This window comes from Electrophorus electricus, chromosome 2, assembly GCF_041902795.1.
Source record: "Electrophorus electricus isolate QZ-2024a chromosome 2, ASM4190279v1, whole genome shotgun sequence".
In the NCBI taxonomy this organism is placed as follows: domain Eukaryota; kingdom Metazoa; phylum Chordata; class Actinopteri; order Gymnotiformes; family Gymnotidae; genus Electrophorus; species Electrophorus electricus.
Genome location: NC_137498.1, coordinates 27,051,312 through 27,063,422, shown reverse-complemented (window position 1 = coordinate 27,063,422; position 12,111 = coordinate 27,051,312). Strand labels below are relative to the sequence as shown.

General features: G+C 37.2%; 2 protein-coding genes across 3 annotated transcripts; both read left to right on the top strand.

The window, feature by feature from the left end:
• Positions 1–1,558: 1,558 nt before the first annotated feature.
• On the top strand, positions 1,559–3,536 carry mrps21 (mitochondrial ribosomal protein S21). The gene is made up of 2 exons (XM_081697298.1): positions 1,559–1,696; positions 2,830–3,536. Exons 1-2 carry the CDS (start codon positions 1,599–1,601, stop codon positions 3,008–3,010), a joined length of 279 nt encoding a protein of 92 aa, XP_081553424.1. The 5' UTR covers positions 1,559–1,598; the 3' UTR covers positions 3,011–3,536.
• A 1,275-nt stretch (positions 3,537–4,811) lies between these two features.
• Positions 4,812–11,916, top strand: ciarta (circadian associated repressor of transcription a). Of its 2 annotated transcripts, XM_027002253.3 has the most exons (7): positions 4,813–5,097; positions 6,050–6,393; positions 6,501–6,576; positions 6,704–6,782; positions 6,891–7,032; positions 9,229–9,526; positions 10,603–11,916. In XM_027002253.3, the coding sequence occupies exons 2-7, from the start codon at positions 6,052–6,054 to the stop codon at positions 10,623–10,625; spliced, it is 960 nt and encodes a 319-aa protein (XP_026858054.2). In that variant the 5' UTR covers positions 4,813–5,097; positions 6,050–6,051; the 3' UTR covers positions 10,626–11,916. The 2 variants fall into 2 exon arrangements, with proteins under 2 accessions (XP_026858053.2, XP_026858054.2); XM_027002252.3 differs by having other exon boundaries at positions 4,812–5,097; positions 9,229–11,916.
• The last annotated feature ends 195 nt before the right edge of the window (positions 11,917–12,111 follow it).

Sequence of the window (12,111 nt, the reverse complement as noted above, 5' to 3'; positions counted from 1 at the left end):
ATTATTGACCTCACCATTGGCAAAGGATTAGGTTTGAGGTAACTGGTTTTCACTGCATTCCATCATACATAATGTGAGTGTGCACATTAGTCTAGATTAGAGTCATGAAATTTAGATTGTTTTAATAAAGTCTTTCATTTAACTAAAACATGGAGCTTAACTTATTGAAAATAACTGAAAATACATGAAACTAGTTTTGTATGTAATAATGTTATTAATGACAATGGTAAACAAAGTGATGCAAATGTATCACAGATGTTAGATGAGTGAAAAAAAAAACTGTGAATGAAAATGACCAGAGTACCTCATAAATGTGCAAACAAAGCTACTAATGAATGATGAATGATTTTAAATTAACTCCAAATGTAGTGCTTGTAAAATATAATAAGTCTTAATAAACTCTTAGTTCATGAGTACATTTATTATTCATCAAGTCAATAATGCTTTGAAATACAATTTGAAATTCCTAAAGCTACCGGTAAAATCTGTGTAATTTCAATTCATTATTTCTTACTCCTTTCTGAATTAATTTATAACGTTCCCTTTTCTTCAAAATGTTCCCTCTCCCTTTACTCATGTTCATTCATTCGTTTCACTCAATTCAATTCCAGCCACATGGTTTCACATTCCTCAGGGGGGAGGGGGCAGAAATGAAAGCAAATGAAAGTGTAAGCAAAAAAAGAGTAAGCAGCCATCAAAGGGTCACCTGAAAATTGAGGTGTGTGTTTAATAATTAGGAACCAGCTGAGAATGGCAGGCAGAGATGAAAGGTAAATGGATAGCTTGAGTGCACAAAGGAAAGTGAGGTGGCAGTTAGGGGTTGGTGCTGGCAGAGACTTCAGATCTCCCTGCTTCAAACCTTCAGAGGTAATTACCAAGACCCCACCCCCTTTCTGCTCACTCTCCCTGATGCTCCCCACCCCAAGCACATTTCATCAGTTCTATTTCTACATGTCTAGAAAAGAAGATGTGCTTGGGAAATGACCACAGACAAACAAGGACAGCAACACAGGGGAGAAAAGGCAAGGAGAAGAAAATGGAAGCAGGATCTCGGGTTGGCATGTTTTTAGTCAAAATGGAATTTGTGGCAAGGGTCCAGTCTGTTTTCTTACATTCTGTTTGAATGCTTTTCCAAGTGAACATCAGTAGTTCTTTGTTTGAAGTGGCCAAGTCAGTACCACTTACTTACACCTACTGTCCAAGTGTCACCCAGCATTGAACTCATTGTTTCATTCTCCTCTTGGAGAAGCTAGTGAGAGGAGGAGACACAGAGATACCTAATTAAATAGATTTTGTTCACAAATACTAAATATATTCAAGAAATATACACTGAAGAAGAGATTACTAACATTAAAATAAAATAGGTCTTATGTATCATGTACTGAGAAACTTTGCTGATTTTGGTCTATGCTTTATTGTTAAAGAAATACTCAAGCGTTTTTTTTTTTATTGGCGTAAGCCACTATTTTTCTGATAAACAGTAAACTCGCGTCTTTGTCCATTTCCCGCCAACAAGGCTTTATTTGGCGTTGACGTCACATGAATAGGAACTGAATGTGCTTGTCGGAAAGTTATATTTCCACCCGGTCGAAGTTTGCATGAACACGAGGGAAATGGCGAACCACCTTCGTTTCGTTGCGCGAACAGTGATGGTTAAGGATGGAAACGTTGATGCTGCTTATAAAGTTCTCAATAGGTATTTTTACTCATCAGCATTTTAATTATGTAGCTAATCGTGGAGGCATTTGACAAACGCCAAATTCGATCTGACTATACTTAATACTGTCCAGCCGTTGGAAGAACAAATTTTCAATGTCATGAGCTAGCTGGTTAGCTATCTAGCAAGCATGTAACCAAGCCAAACAGTAGCTAAGCAAACCGATCTCGTAAGATAACCAGTTGTTCGAACAAGGAGCCTTATAAGTGTTTAAATCAGGGTAGCCTTTATAGCCAGCTGTTTAGCTAGCTTATTAGTCTTAGCTAATGGGTGTTGCACAGCGTTTTCTTTTCTTCACAGAGCGGGTGTGCTAGTTAGTTATCACCTAACATTAATCCAAGCTTACGATAAGTTTCATAGAGTTTATCGTACCCCCCCCCCCCCCCCATTTACATTAATTAGCTAGATCCTGATCAAGTTGGTAATGTGTTTTATATCATGTCATAATACATTTTCATTTTGGTGAAACACTATAGGTAATCTGGTGTTTAATCAGAATCCATTACCATTGTAACTAGTTACCTTAACTCCAGTTTTAGTTCCAGTATTTTGCAATATTTCATTTAGTTAACAATTGTCTAACAGTACATTGTCATCAGGCTGCTATTAAAATGGGTCCAGACCCCTAATGGGCTAGCGGAGGGTGACGGCGGTAATGGCAAAACTCATAGGTTGGGTCATTGTTGCAGTGTGTTTTCTTTTCCACCAGCATTGTGTATCAGGCAGTTTGGAATAGTACAGACTCATGTTTCTTATTTTAACCAACTAACTTGCAGGGCTGGCATGCTCCAAGTGGTATTATTTAAGCTCATCCTCCTGATATTAAGTCTATCAACTTATGGGGCTAAATTTAGGTTTAAAATAAAAAAGGGCAGGGTAATTTCTACTTCAAGAAAGACATGCAGGCTTTATATATGCATATGCTTATAAATTTGAGGTTCTTCTGGTTCCAAGCCCTTGATAGTGATGCGCCACAGATTAGGGAGAAAAAAATGGCACAACTTTTCCCAAGGGGCTCATTCATTTGAGGTCCAAGAAATGTGTTGCAGATAATGCCTTTCTTCCTCTGTCTTTGTCTTTCTGCAGGGTGTTAACATTGGATCTTTCTGCAGGGTGTTAACATTGGATGGCATCATTGAGACGGTGAAAAGGAAACGCTACTATGAGAAGCCCTGCAGACGCAGACAGAGAGAGAATTATGAGAACTGCAAGAGGATCTACCAAATGGAGATGGCCCGCAAGATTTCCTTCGTGTCCAGGACGAATAGACAAGACCCATGGCTTGGGTGTTAGTCAACATGAAACATGACTGAAGATCTAAAAATAAGAAACCAACTATGTACTGTTGTGGGTGGGGGTGGGGGGTGGGGGTGAAGAGAGGAGATCTGTGGACTGGTATATAAAAAATATATTGGGCAACATTCAGATACTGGAATTCTGTCCCTGTCAATCAATATTTGAGCAATTTTGTAGTATTTTATGCTTATTTTGTTATTGTTTGGAATGTCATCTTTTCAGACTTTCACACTAAGTGCAATTGGCCACATACAATTATGAAAATCATGACATGGTCTCAATATATATCACTATTAAATATCTCCATAATCTTACCATGCAAAGATATTTGTATTAGAACAATTAATTTTTCTTTTGTCATTGTTTTTTGCACCATGTAAATTGATCTTAACCTTTTCATAGAGTGCTGATCTTGCCTTGGTCACACATTGCATCATCCATGATAGTCTTGAAAAGGCATATAACTACTGTTTGTGAAATGATTTGGTTCAGTAAAGATGCCAGAGGTAAACAGTTGCATAAAGATTAATGTCCTGATTTACAAGGTAAAGTCTTTGAATGGCTGTCAAGAGCTTGGTGTGAGAGTAAAGAATATCAGAATACGTAAGGCTTGAATCTAGTAAACAAGATGATGCTGCAAGACCAGTTTGTCAGCTGGAGTTCTATGTAAACTATGATTACAGGTGGCTTGGTCCCACCAATGGTAAGCACCGTGAGAACAGGCTGAAAATAACATTACAGCACTAAATGAAAAGGGTTTAGAGTGTTTTGTCAGATACTTGGTTTCATAGTTAGAAATCATGCAAAAGTAACCTCTCAGAATTCTACACCATAGCCTAATTAAAGATTGCAAGATGTTTTATGCACCTACATGCTGGTCGGCTATTGGATTTTGAGACCTGATAAAGAACAGAACCTTATAATTTCCTTTCCCTGCTGCTAAACATGACACTTTTATCTTCTGTAACTTACAATTGTGACCAAGTATAACTCAAGCAATTGAGGGTTGATACCAACAGTGGTATCAGCAATTAATGGTGGGACTTGAACAAGCAATCTTCTGATTATAAATCCAGTACCTTATCTGCTGAGCTACTGCCACATTTTTGTGAGCTTGAAATCATGCCCTGTGGGAGTCTGTTGCCAGAGCTGGTTAAAAGATACTTGTGTGTGGAGGTTGACACATCACTGATGCTTCATTTCAGATGAGTATATTGTCAAAAACAACTAAAGGGTCAGTGAGACTGGACGAATGGCAAAACTACAACCGTTGTTTGGTTTCAATCAGCTGTGTACAAACTGTCTTGACGTTATCTAGGTAGAGATAGCTGAAACCCAGCAGATGTGAGACAGAAAGTCATTTTATGGATTCTCTTTTATCCTAACATTTCTGAGCTATAAATTGATAAAACATCGAAGGTGGAGATTTATATCTAGTGGATAAATATATACTAATTGTATTTACTGAACAATCAACAGTCCCTCAACGGAATTACATCGCAGTATTTGAACACAACGTCCTTTTACTTTAAAAATAAACATGGAGAAAAGTCACGCCCTCGGTGTATTAAGACCAAATGTTTAGCTATGGCTCACATGCCACAAGCTGTCATCCAAGTACAGCGCAATAACAGACAACACTGAAAGTGAACTCGCACCCATCGTAGTAGCCGTGTTTGCTCACGTGGGAGGACGGGCGCTTCCAAACAGACGACACTGCCCAATCATGAATGAGTTAGTTGCTGACTGGTTGTAAGAATTTTCCAACGAGTAAGTCTGTGTGGACCGTACAGCCAATTGCTGTTTAGTTGTGGCCTGCACACAGTCAAGCACGTGTGGCGTTTCACATGTTGTCTCGTCACTGTAAAGTGAATTCGGGCGAAAAGAACGCTAGCTAGAAAACTAAAAATGACGTCGAAGAAATGGCTACATGGATTTTTTGAGCAAAGTACTAAACGTCTTGGCTTCAACAAATTACAATACTGATGCACGTTTAATGAAACGGGAATGAGGGAACAACAGTAGTTTCTGTCATAGTCTTTCCTTGCTTGCTTCGTTGTCCCAGACCCAGAACACACTACAAGGTGAGAAAATATTTTAACGACACAATTTATTAAATCGATGTGAAATTATGTTTTTCTTAGCTTGGCAATTAGTTACAATGGCTCTCTCTCTTCGCAGCTACATATTATACGACACAGTGTATTGTAGTTTTTGAACCCTTTAACGCCATCAAACTGGTTGTATCTAGGATAGCAAACCTAAACCATCACCATCGTGATGCCAGGTGCTGACCAAAAGCCACAGTCACAAGCCTAGGTCACCCTGATTTCCTATAGCAAGAAAATGTGTTTTCTCACCGTTAACACTAAGTCTAGAGCTTTACTTTTTTTTTTTTCTGCTTAGGCTATTTCTCGTTCCAATAATACTTGGGTAAAGCTGAAAGCAAGGTCTTTTGTGACCTGAAATACTGTGAAACTAGTGAAAGACGAGACAAAAAAAGACAAGGCTAAATTCAGGGATGAAACAAATGTCAATACAGAGATGTTTGTCACAAACAACAACAAGAACAAAAAAAGAAGCCTGGTACTGTCCAAAGACTGTACAGGAGACTGGGAATGTAGTTTAGCTTTAAGTGTCGCTTTAAGCTGTAGTAAAAACAAATAAATAAAACTGACTGTTTTATGTTTGAACTTGAATTCTGTCAGTGCAATCTGAATATGTTTTGCTTCTTTCAGTCTCGTTTCTTTCTCTCATTTTTACTCTATTTTGTGCCGTTTCCTCAGGTTGTCCATAAATGCTAAGCAATAGCTACATGATTTGTCTCAGCGGTGATACCACCTATCACTCAGTACATGAATGTAAATTGTACAATTGAAACAAGAATTTACATGGTCTAATTATGTATAAATGGAACATTTTCTCAGATTTCATTTTGAGAAACCTGTCTTGGACTCCTTTGTGTTCTCTCTCTGTTTTCTAAACCATAAGGCTTTAGAAACCTAACCCAACTCTTCTGTGTTACTGTGTCTTCAGAGATGCTTTCACTTGGCAGCTCGTCCAAACGGCTGCCACATGACTCCCTGTCTTCACCTGCCTACTTCATGTTCAGTGAGAGTGACAGGACAGAAGACAAGTCCTCCTCAGGAGCCTTTTTAGAGGGAGAAGGGGAGACTGGTTCAGGCAAGCCTAGCTGTTCGCCCTTCACCCTGGGCAGGCAGGCCCCAGAGAGTCCTGAGGCATGTTTGGACTATGTAGAACATCATAGTTCTGAACATGAGAATGACCAAACAGGGCACGACCACAAACCCCCAAAATGTGCTGGTCTGACTTCTGTATCAGCTGCTAGAGATCCCAAAAAAGGAGTCTTTTCTCACAAAGTGAGTGATGAAAATTCACCCTGATTTTGTTTATTAGAAAGCCATTGGGTTTTGATATGTGTTTTAACAGGAGCTTATAATGTTAGTAATATGTTTCACCCTTTCAGTGCATGGAACTACATGGTTATGTCAGACCACTGCTGGAACTGCTGAATGGATTAAAAACAGGGAGGTATGATAGAGGTAAGCATATATATGTATATGTATTCATCAGAGGATTTAAATAACAAAACAATCTTTTAAATGTGCTTTTCATCCTCGGAATATATAATCTATCTTGTTACTAAGATGACACATGTCGGACCAACAGGTCTGAGTACATTCCAGCAAAGTATTGCCATGGATAGGTTGCAAAGAATTGTGGGAATTCTGCAAAAACCTCCCATGGGGTATGTCATTTTAGTGTTAAAGAATCTTTTGGAAAAGACTCGTCTAAATAAAGTAGACCTTAAACATGGTTGTCCCTTCATTTTGCATTTGTATCTTAACCGTTACAGAGAGAAGTACATGCATACACTTCTGCAGGTAGAGATAATGTTAAAGATTTGGTTTCCTCAAGTGGCTCCCTGTGCCCCCACCTCTCTGTCCCAAAACTCCACCTCCAGCCCTCCACCACATCAGCATCAGCTACCTGTAAAGGTAAAACTTTTTTTTGTAACTTAGTCTGTTGTTTCATTAAAAAAACTAAATATTTTAAAATGACTTCACACGAGTTTCCACTCTTGACTATAACAGGCCACCTCAACATAGCACTTATGACCTCTGTTAGACAGGGCTTTTCAATGTGGATCTCTGCTCATGTCACATTAATGTATCCACACATGACACTTTGGTTTATGGTCAGATATGTGGACAGATTAATTTTTTTGCAAGCGACAGTGTAATTAAGAAAAATGACCATTCAATTGATGAAACAGACACACTTTTGTTTTTAATATCTTTGATATTCTTATATGCTGCTTGTGAGTGATTTATTTTTCCTTTGGTGCTGATAGGCTTGTACTTGCATTCTCCTTAAAGAAGTATTAATTCAGTAACACCCTTCTAGTTTAATATGAGTAGCCCACAGTGCTATTGGATACCAGTTCTACACAGCAGCCTACAATATAATCTTTGTGTGTAAATGTGTGTGGGATGGTGGTCAGACACATCAGTGTGGTGAAGTACAGGGGATCTGATAGCAATTCAAGCCAGACAATTTTAATGTGCAGATCTTCAGGTCAGATCATGATGTGGCTAGGCTCTATCCTGAGAGCATTCTAACCTGACAGCTCATGCATTGTGTCATGACTGGATGATCCAGGTCACACTGAAAAGACAGGTATAACCCCAGGCTATTACTCTGTGTTAAACCTAAGACAGTGTATGCTAGAAATGGGAAAGGTTTCTTCATTTACCTGGTTACCCAATTCAGTCCTGCTAAATACCCAACCTGAACTAATTAAGAATTTCACATGAGAAGTGAAATAAATGAAAGAAAAACATTTTTTTTGTTATTATTATTATTTGTATTATTATAATATGTACTCTGTTCATATTGTCTTTACATTAGTGATATGGACCTAAAGTGAGCACTTTAATGTGAAATATATTTAAGATATTAGTCAAAATCACTAGGGGACAGAGCCTGACAATTTTCTCTGTTATTTGTAGCTACCAAAGCTAAATGGATTTTACATGGAAAAAAAGCCAATTTGTATACATGAAGGTAAACTGTCAGATAGTGGACCAGAGCATAAAACAAAGCAAAATTATTGTAATTTTATTCTCATGAGACAGATTATTCAGAGGTAAATTATGCAATTCATTTGGAAATGTTATAGTAGGAATTACAACATGCAAGCAATGAACTTGCTACACATATCTTGCTCCATTTGGAGACAGGCAGAGAGAAACTAAATAAGTATATACCCATGTATAGGGTAGATCACAGAAAATGGTTATTATGAAGCCCAACATCTTTGTAGAGATTCTAAAGTTTTACTTCAGTAAATGTATTAAAAACACTTTTTTATAAAGTGGTGTAAACAAGAAGACTAAAGTAGGCTAAACTAGTCAGGATTTGCTTAGAGTGGTCTCAGAGAAAGTCTGATATTTGGGCACAGAAGTCTCTTATTCTCATAACTATGGCTCTAAGACTGTTTCCTAAGGTGAAATCCAGTATCTGCCATTTCTGAATGACAAGAACCTTGTGAGACCTTCCACTTTACAAACTGTTTTCATTAATTAGATCATTCTATCGTGCTGTGATAAGGAAGCTGATTTTTTAAAATACTGATCTTCAGTAATAATGCAAAGTGCAGTCTGCAGTGACTTCTTTGGGTGCTGGACATAGTGTTATTAGTGATTATATGGATTATATGGATTAGGGATCCTTTCAGTTTGTTTGAGGAAAATTAAATTTTCCATTTTTATGAGGTCACCAGCTTACACTAACAGATTCAGTTTTCTGCAGGCTAATCAAATTGTCTTTTGAAATCACCTTATAATTTCCTTAGTTACAAAAACAAGAAAGCCTACAGGTTGTTTTACATATTCTTATTTTGTGTGGAAAATTCATCATTATAAGCTTTGTGAAAATTGGTGTATATTCCAAATATATACTCATTATGACATCTATGTGCATTCACTTTAACGTAAGATGTAGCATAGTTACAGAACACTATAATTGTTGCTAATATGATGTACAAATTTTTGTTGAAATGCAAGCGACTGTTTCCATTTATAGGATGATGTTTTTTGACAGAAATGAGAGAAAAAATACTTGCTGTCTTTTGGAGCAGTTGCACTTTTCCATGTTAAATTAATCTCTGCAGTTTTCTGCCACTCTTTCAGAAACGGCGATTAAATTCGTCAGACCCAGAGCTGCAAAGTCTTACCTATTCAAGTTGCAAATGCACTCAAGATGAAGATCAAGGATGGCATCCCAGTCAAATGATCTCAGGGCTTCCCAGTCATGCAACAGCACCTATTGCAGAGGGTAAAGATGCCCTTCTTAGAAATGAAGGACCAGTGATACCAGAATCACAAGGTATCTGCAACCTTGAAATGGGCAGCAACAACCTATCCCTGAGTGAGACTCAGGCAGCTAGAGGGAGTGTCCCCTCACTTGTACTACCACCTCCCTCCACAGGTGGGTGCTGCTTAGACACACAGGACTGTTCGGTCTCTTCTACCACCCTTACTTCAGACCCATACTAGACTAGACAGAAAGGGTTTGGTAACACTCATCTATGAACACAAGTCAGTATGTGAATGGAGGAGACAAGAAAGAAAGGCAATATAAACACTCATACAACAGAGAAGCTAAACATATAGCATTAAGCAGATCATTCTACAATATACCATATACAATGGAGAATAAGGTGTTTCTATGAAAATTCTGTTCTCTCTAGACATCTTGCAACTCTCCAATGAGGAATTCACATTTGCAATTGAAATAGCTGTTATCTTAACAAATGTACTTCAGCATGTTGAGCAGCAAAAAGAGTCACTAAAGCATACCTGCTTCTACAATACTTAGTTATACTGCAGTTAGATGCCTAAACCAATATAAACTACATCTACAGCTAGGCTATACCTATATACAGAATAATTTTTGGTATACTACCCAGAGTCATTACAGCACAGTAAGATGACAAAAACCTTAACCACCTGTAGCTTCTATACCTGTAAACTACCACTATGGATGCAAAAAGAACAAAACCTCAAAGTGATTTAAAAGCTGGAATTAAAAAAAATATTTTACTTGAAGACACTAGGCTTACTGATGTAGCCTTAAAATGACACCTAAGATCCCCAAGAACCAGTATATCAATTGAGTTCATGAAAACTCACCACCATAACTCTCTTGTGTATTTTATTCAGTGGCAAAGAACCTAACCAATCAGTTTAAGGGTGAAACAGGTGGCTGTGAAATTTAATATGAAAAACAAATTGTGGACAAATTGTATCATTGCCAAATATGACATGCACATCTGTCATATAATTGCTATGTAAAACCTTTTGCACTATTTATTCCATTTAGTTAAAAAGATTAGTTGTGCTTTTGTAGTTAATACATTTCAAACCATTGTACTGGAAACAATTCTATTTTTGTTTGTTTGTTTTTACAAAACCTATATGGTGTTACTTAACTGATGCACAATACATTGGCTATTAGCATGTACAACATCTTAAACTAAACCTTTCCTTCCTATCTTTATATAGGATGGATTTGCAAGCAAGCCTGACATGAGTGCAAGTATTGTGAATTACTCTGTCTAAGGAGCATGGCTTCATAAGAGTTTTTGAATTTTAATAGAGGTCAATACAAATTCTACATTTATTGACCAGAATTCTATGTTTCGTTTACAAACGTGAAGTCCGTCTCTAGATTTCTTGTGTTGATTGTGCCCACTCAGGATCAAATGTTGAGGATAAAGTGTTACAATTGGATATGTATCATTTAAGGTATATTACTATCAATAGAAAGCATGGCAATATTTTCATGAAGTAACTGTCTGCCTTTAGACTAATACAAGGACATAGACAGTGATAAGCACAGCAATATTAAGAGAAGGAGAATGTGACATGAAAATATAAGACTTGCCTCATTGTGTGTGAATGACTGCAGAAGAGGGGATTCCCTCATGTGTGTAATGGGAAGTGTGTTTGCAGCCATCTTAACTATAGTACAGTACTGTCGTGATGTACTTTCACATATTAATGTTGTAATAATTTACATAATTAAAATCTTTTTAATCTTAAACCTTGGTGCATCTTCCCCTGCCAGCTATTTGCTTTGTTGCATCAAATTATGTTTTGAATGTAGTTTTACTGAAAATGAAATATTTTCAGAAAATTAAATGTTCTCTTTAAATTTGTTTATGAAGCTATTGAGACTTCAATTTATGATGGATTTAAATTTTTATTGAAAATTGATACCCATCTAAACATTTTTCTTCTTTTTTTATATGTGCTGAAACTGTTTAGTCATGCTTATTAATGTCAGACCTTTATGTATGAAATGTGAACTGACCCAATTACAGGGTAATTGATTCTGTAAACTATAGATGCTTTAGATAGCATATTTGGTAACAGGTTGATGAAAACCATGCACAACATTCAGTGGTCAAAGCAACGCACCATGCACGTGACCTATTTACCACCCTGGAATGAGAGCTTGTGCCAATGTATAAGAAAATGTTAATTCAAAATGTGAGACTTGGATGATCTTTAGAATATGATCAGAGTACTGCCCAATTGCATTTCTTATTTTTATCCCACCCCTTATTTTCGAGTGTCTACTTGCTCCTTGGAGTTACAAATGGTAATGGTTCAAATGTTCCCATATGAAATGGGACAATCCTTCAAGCACCTAATGTATCATCAGTAATTGTTGACAGCTTAATATGCAGTCCTCAGCTGTGGTGATCTCTCTTGCATGGGCTATGGGTATCCTTTTTGGTTGTCTGTAGTTGTTGTTCACAACTTCAATTTTATGTTTCAGTCGGTCACCAAATAAAAAAGGACACTGCTTCATTACCAGCTACTAGTGGTGTTCTGTTGGCAACCCTGCCAGTCTGCATTGATATTAGAGAAGTAGTAAAGTTCAGCAAACTCATATTTTTAGTGCTTGTTATGAAAAATTGACCATTACACATTGCAACAACATACTAAATTAGTACAATGGTTATCATAATTTTTATATCTTTATTTTTGGAGAAAATGCAAACA

Bases quoted from the DNA above. Each gene is read 5' to 3' on its own strand.
- ciarta (XM_027002252.3), top strand. From the start codon at position 6,052: ATGCTTTCACTTGGCAGCTCGTCCAAACGGCTGCCACATGACTCCCTG. The intron at 6,783-6,890 runs GTATGTCATTTT...TAACCGTTACAG, and splicing joins CTGCAAAAACCTCCCATGGG to AGAGAAGTACATGCATACAC. The intron at 7,033-9,228 runs GTAAAACTTTTT...CCACTCTTTCAG, and splicing joins AGCATCAGCTACCTGTAAAG to AAACGGCGATTAAATTCGTC.
- mrps21 (XM_081697298.1), top strand. From the start codon at position 1,599: ATGAACACGAGGGAAATGGCGAACCACCTTCGTTTCGTTGCGCGAACA. The intron at 1,697-2,829 runs GTATTTTTACTC...ATCTTTCTGCAG, and splicing joins GCTTATAAAGTTCTCAATAG to GGTGTTAACATTGGATGGCA.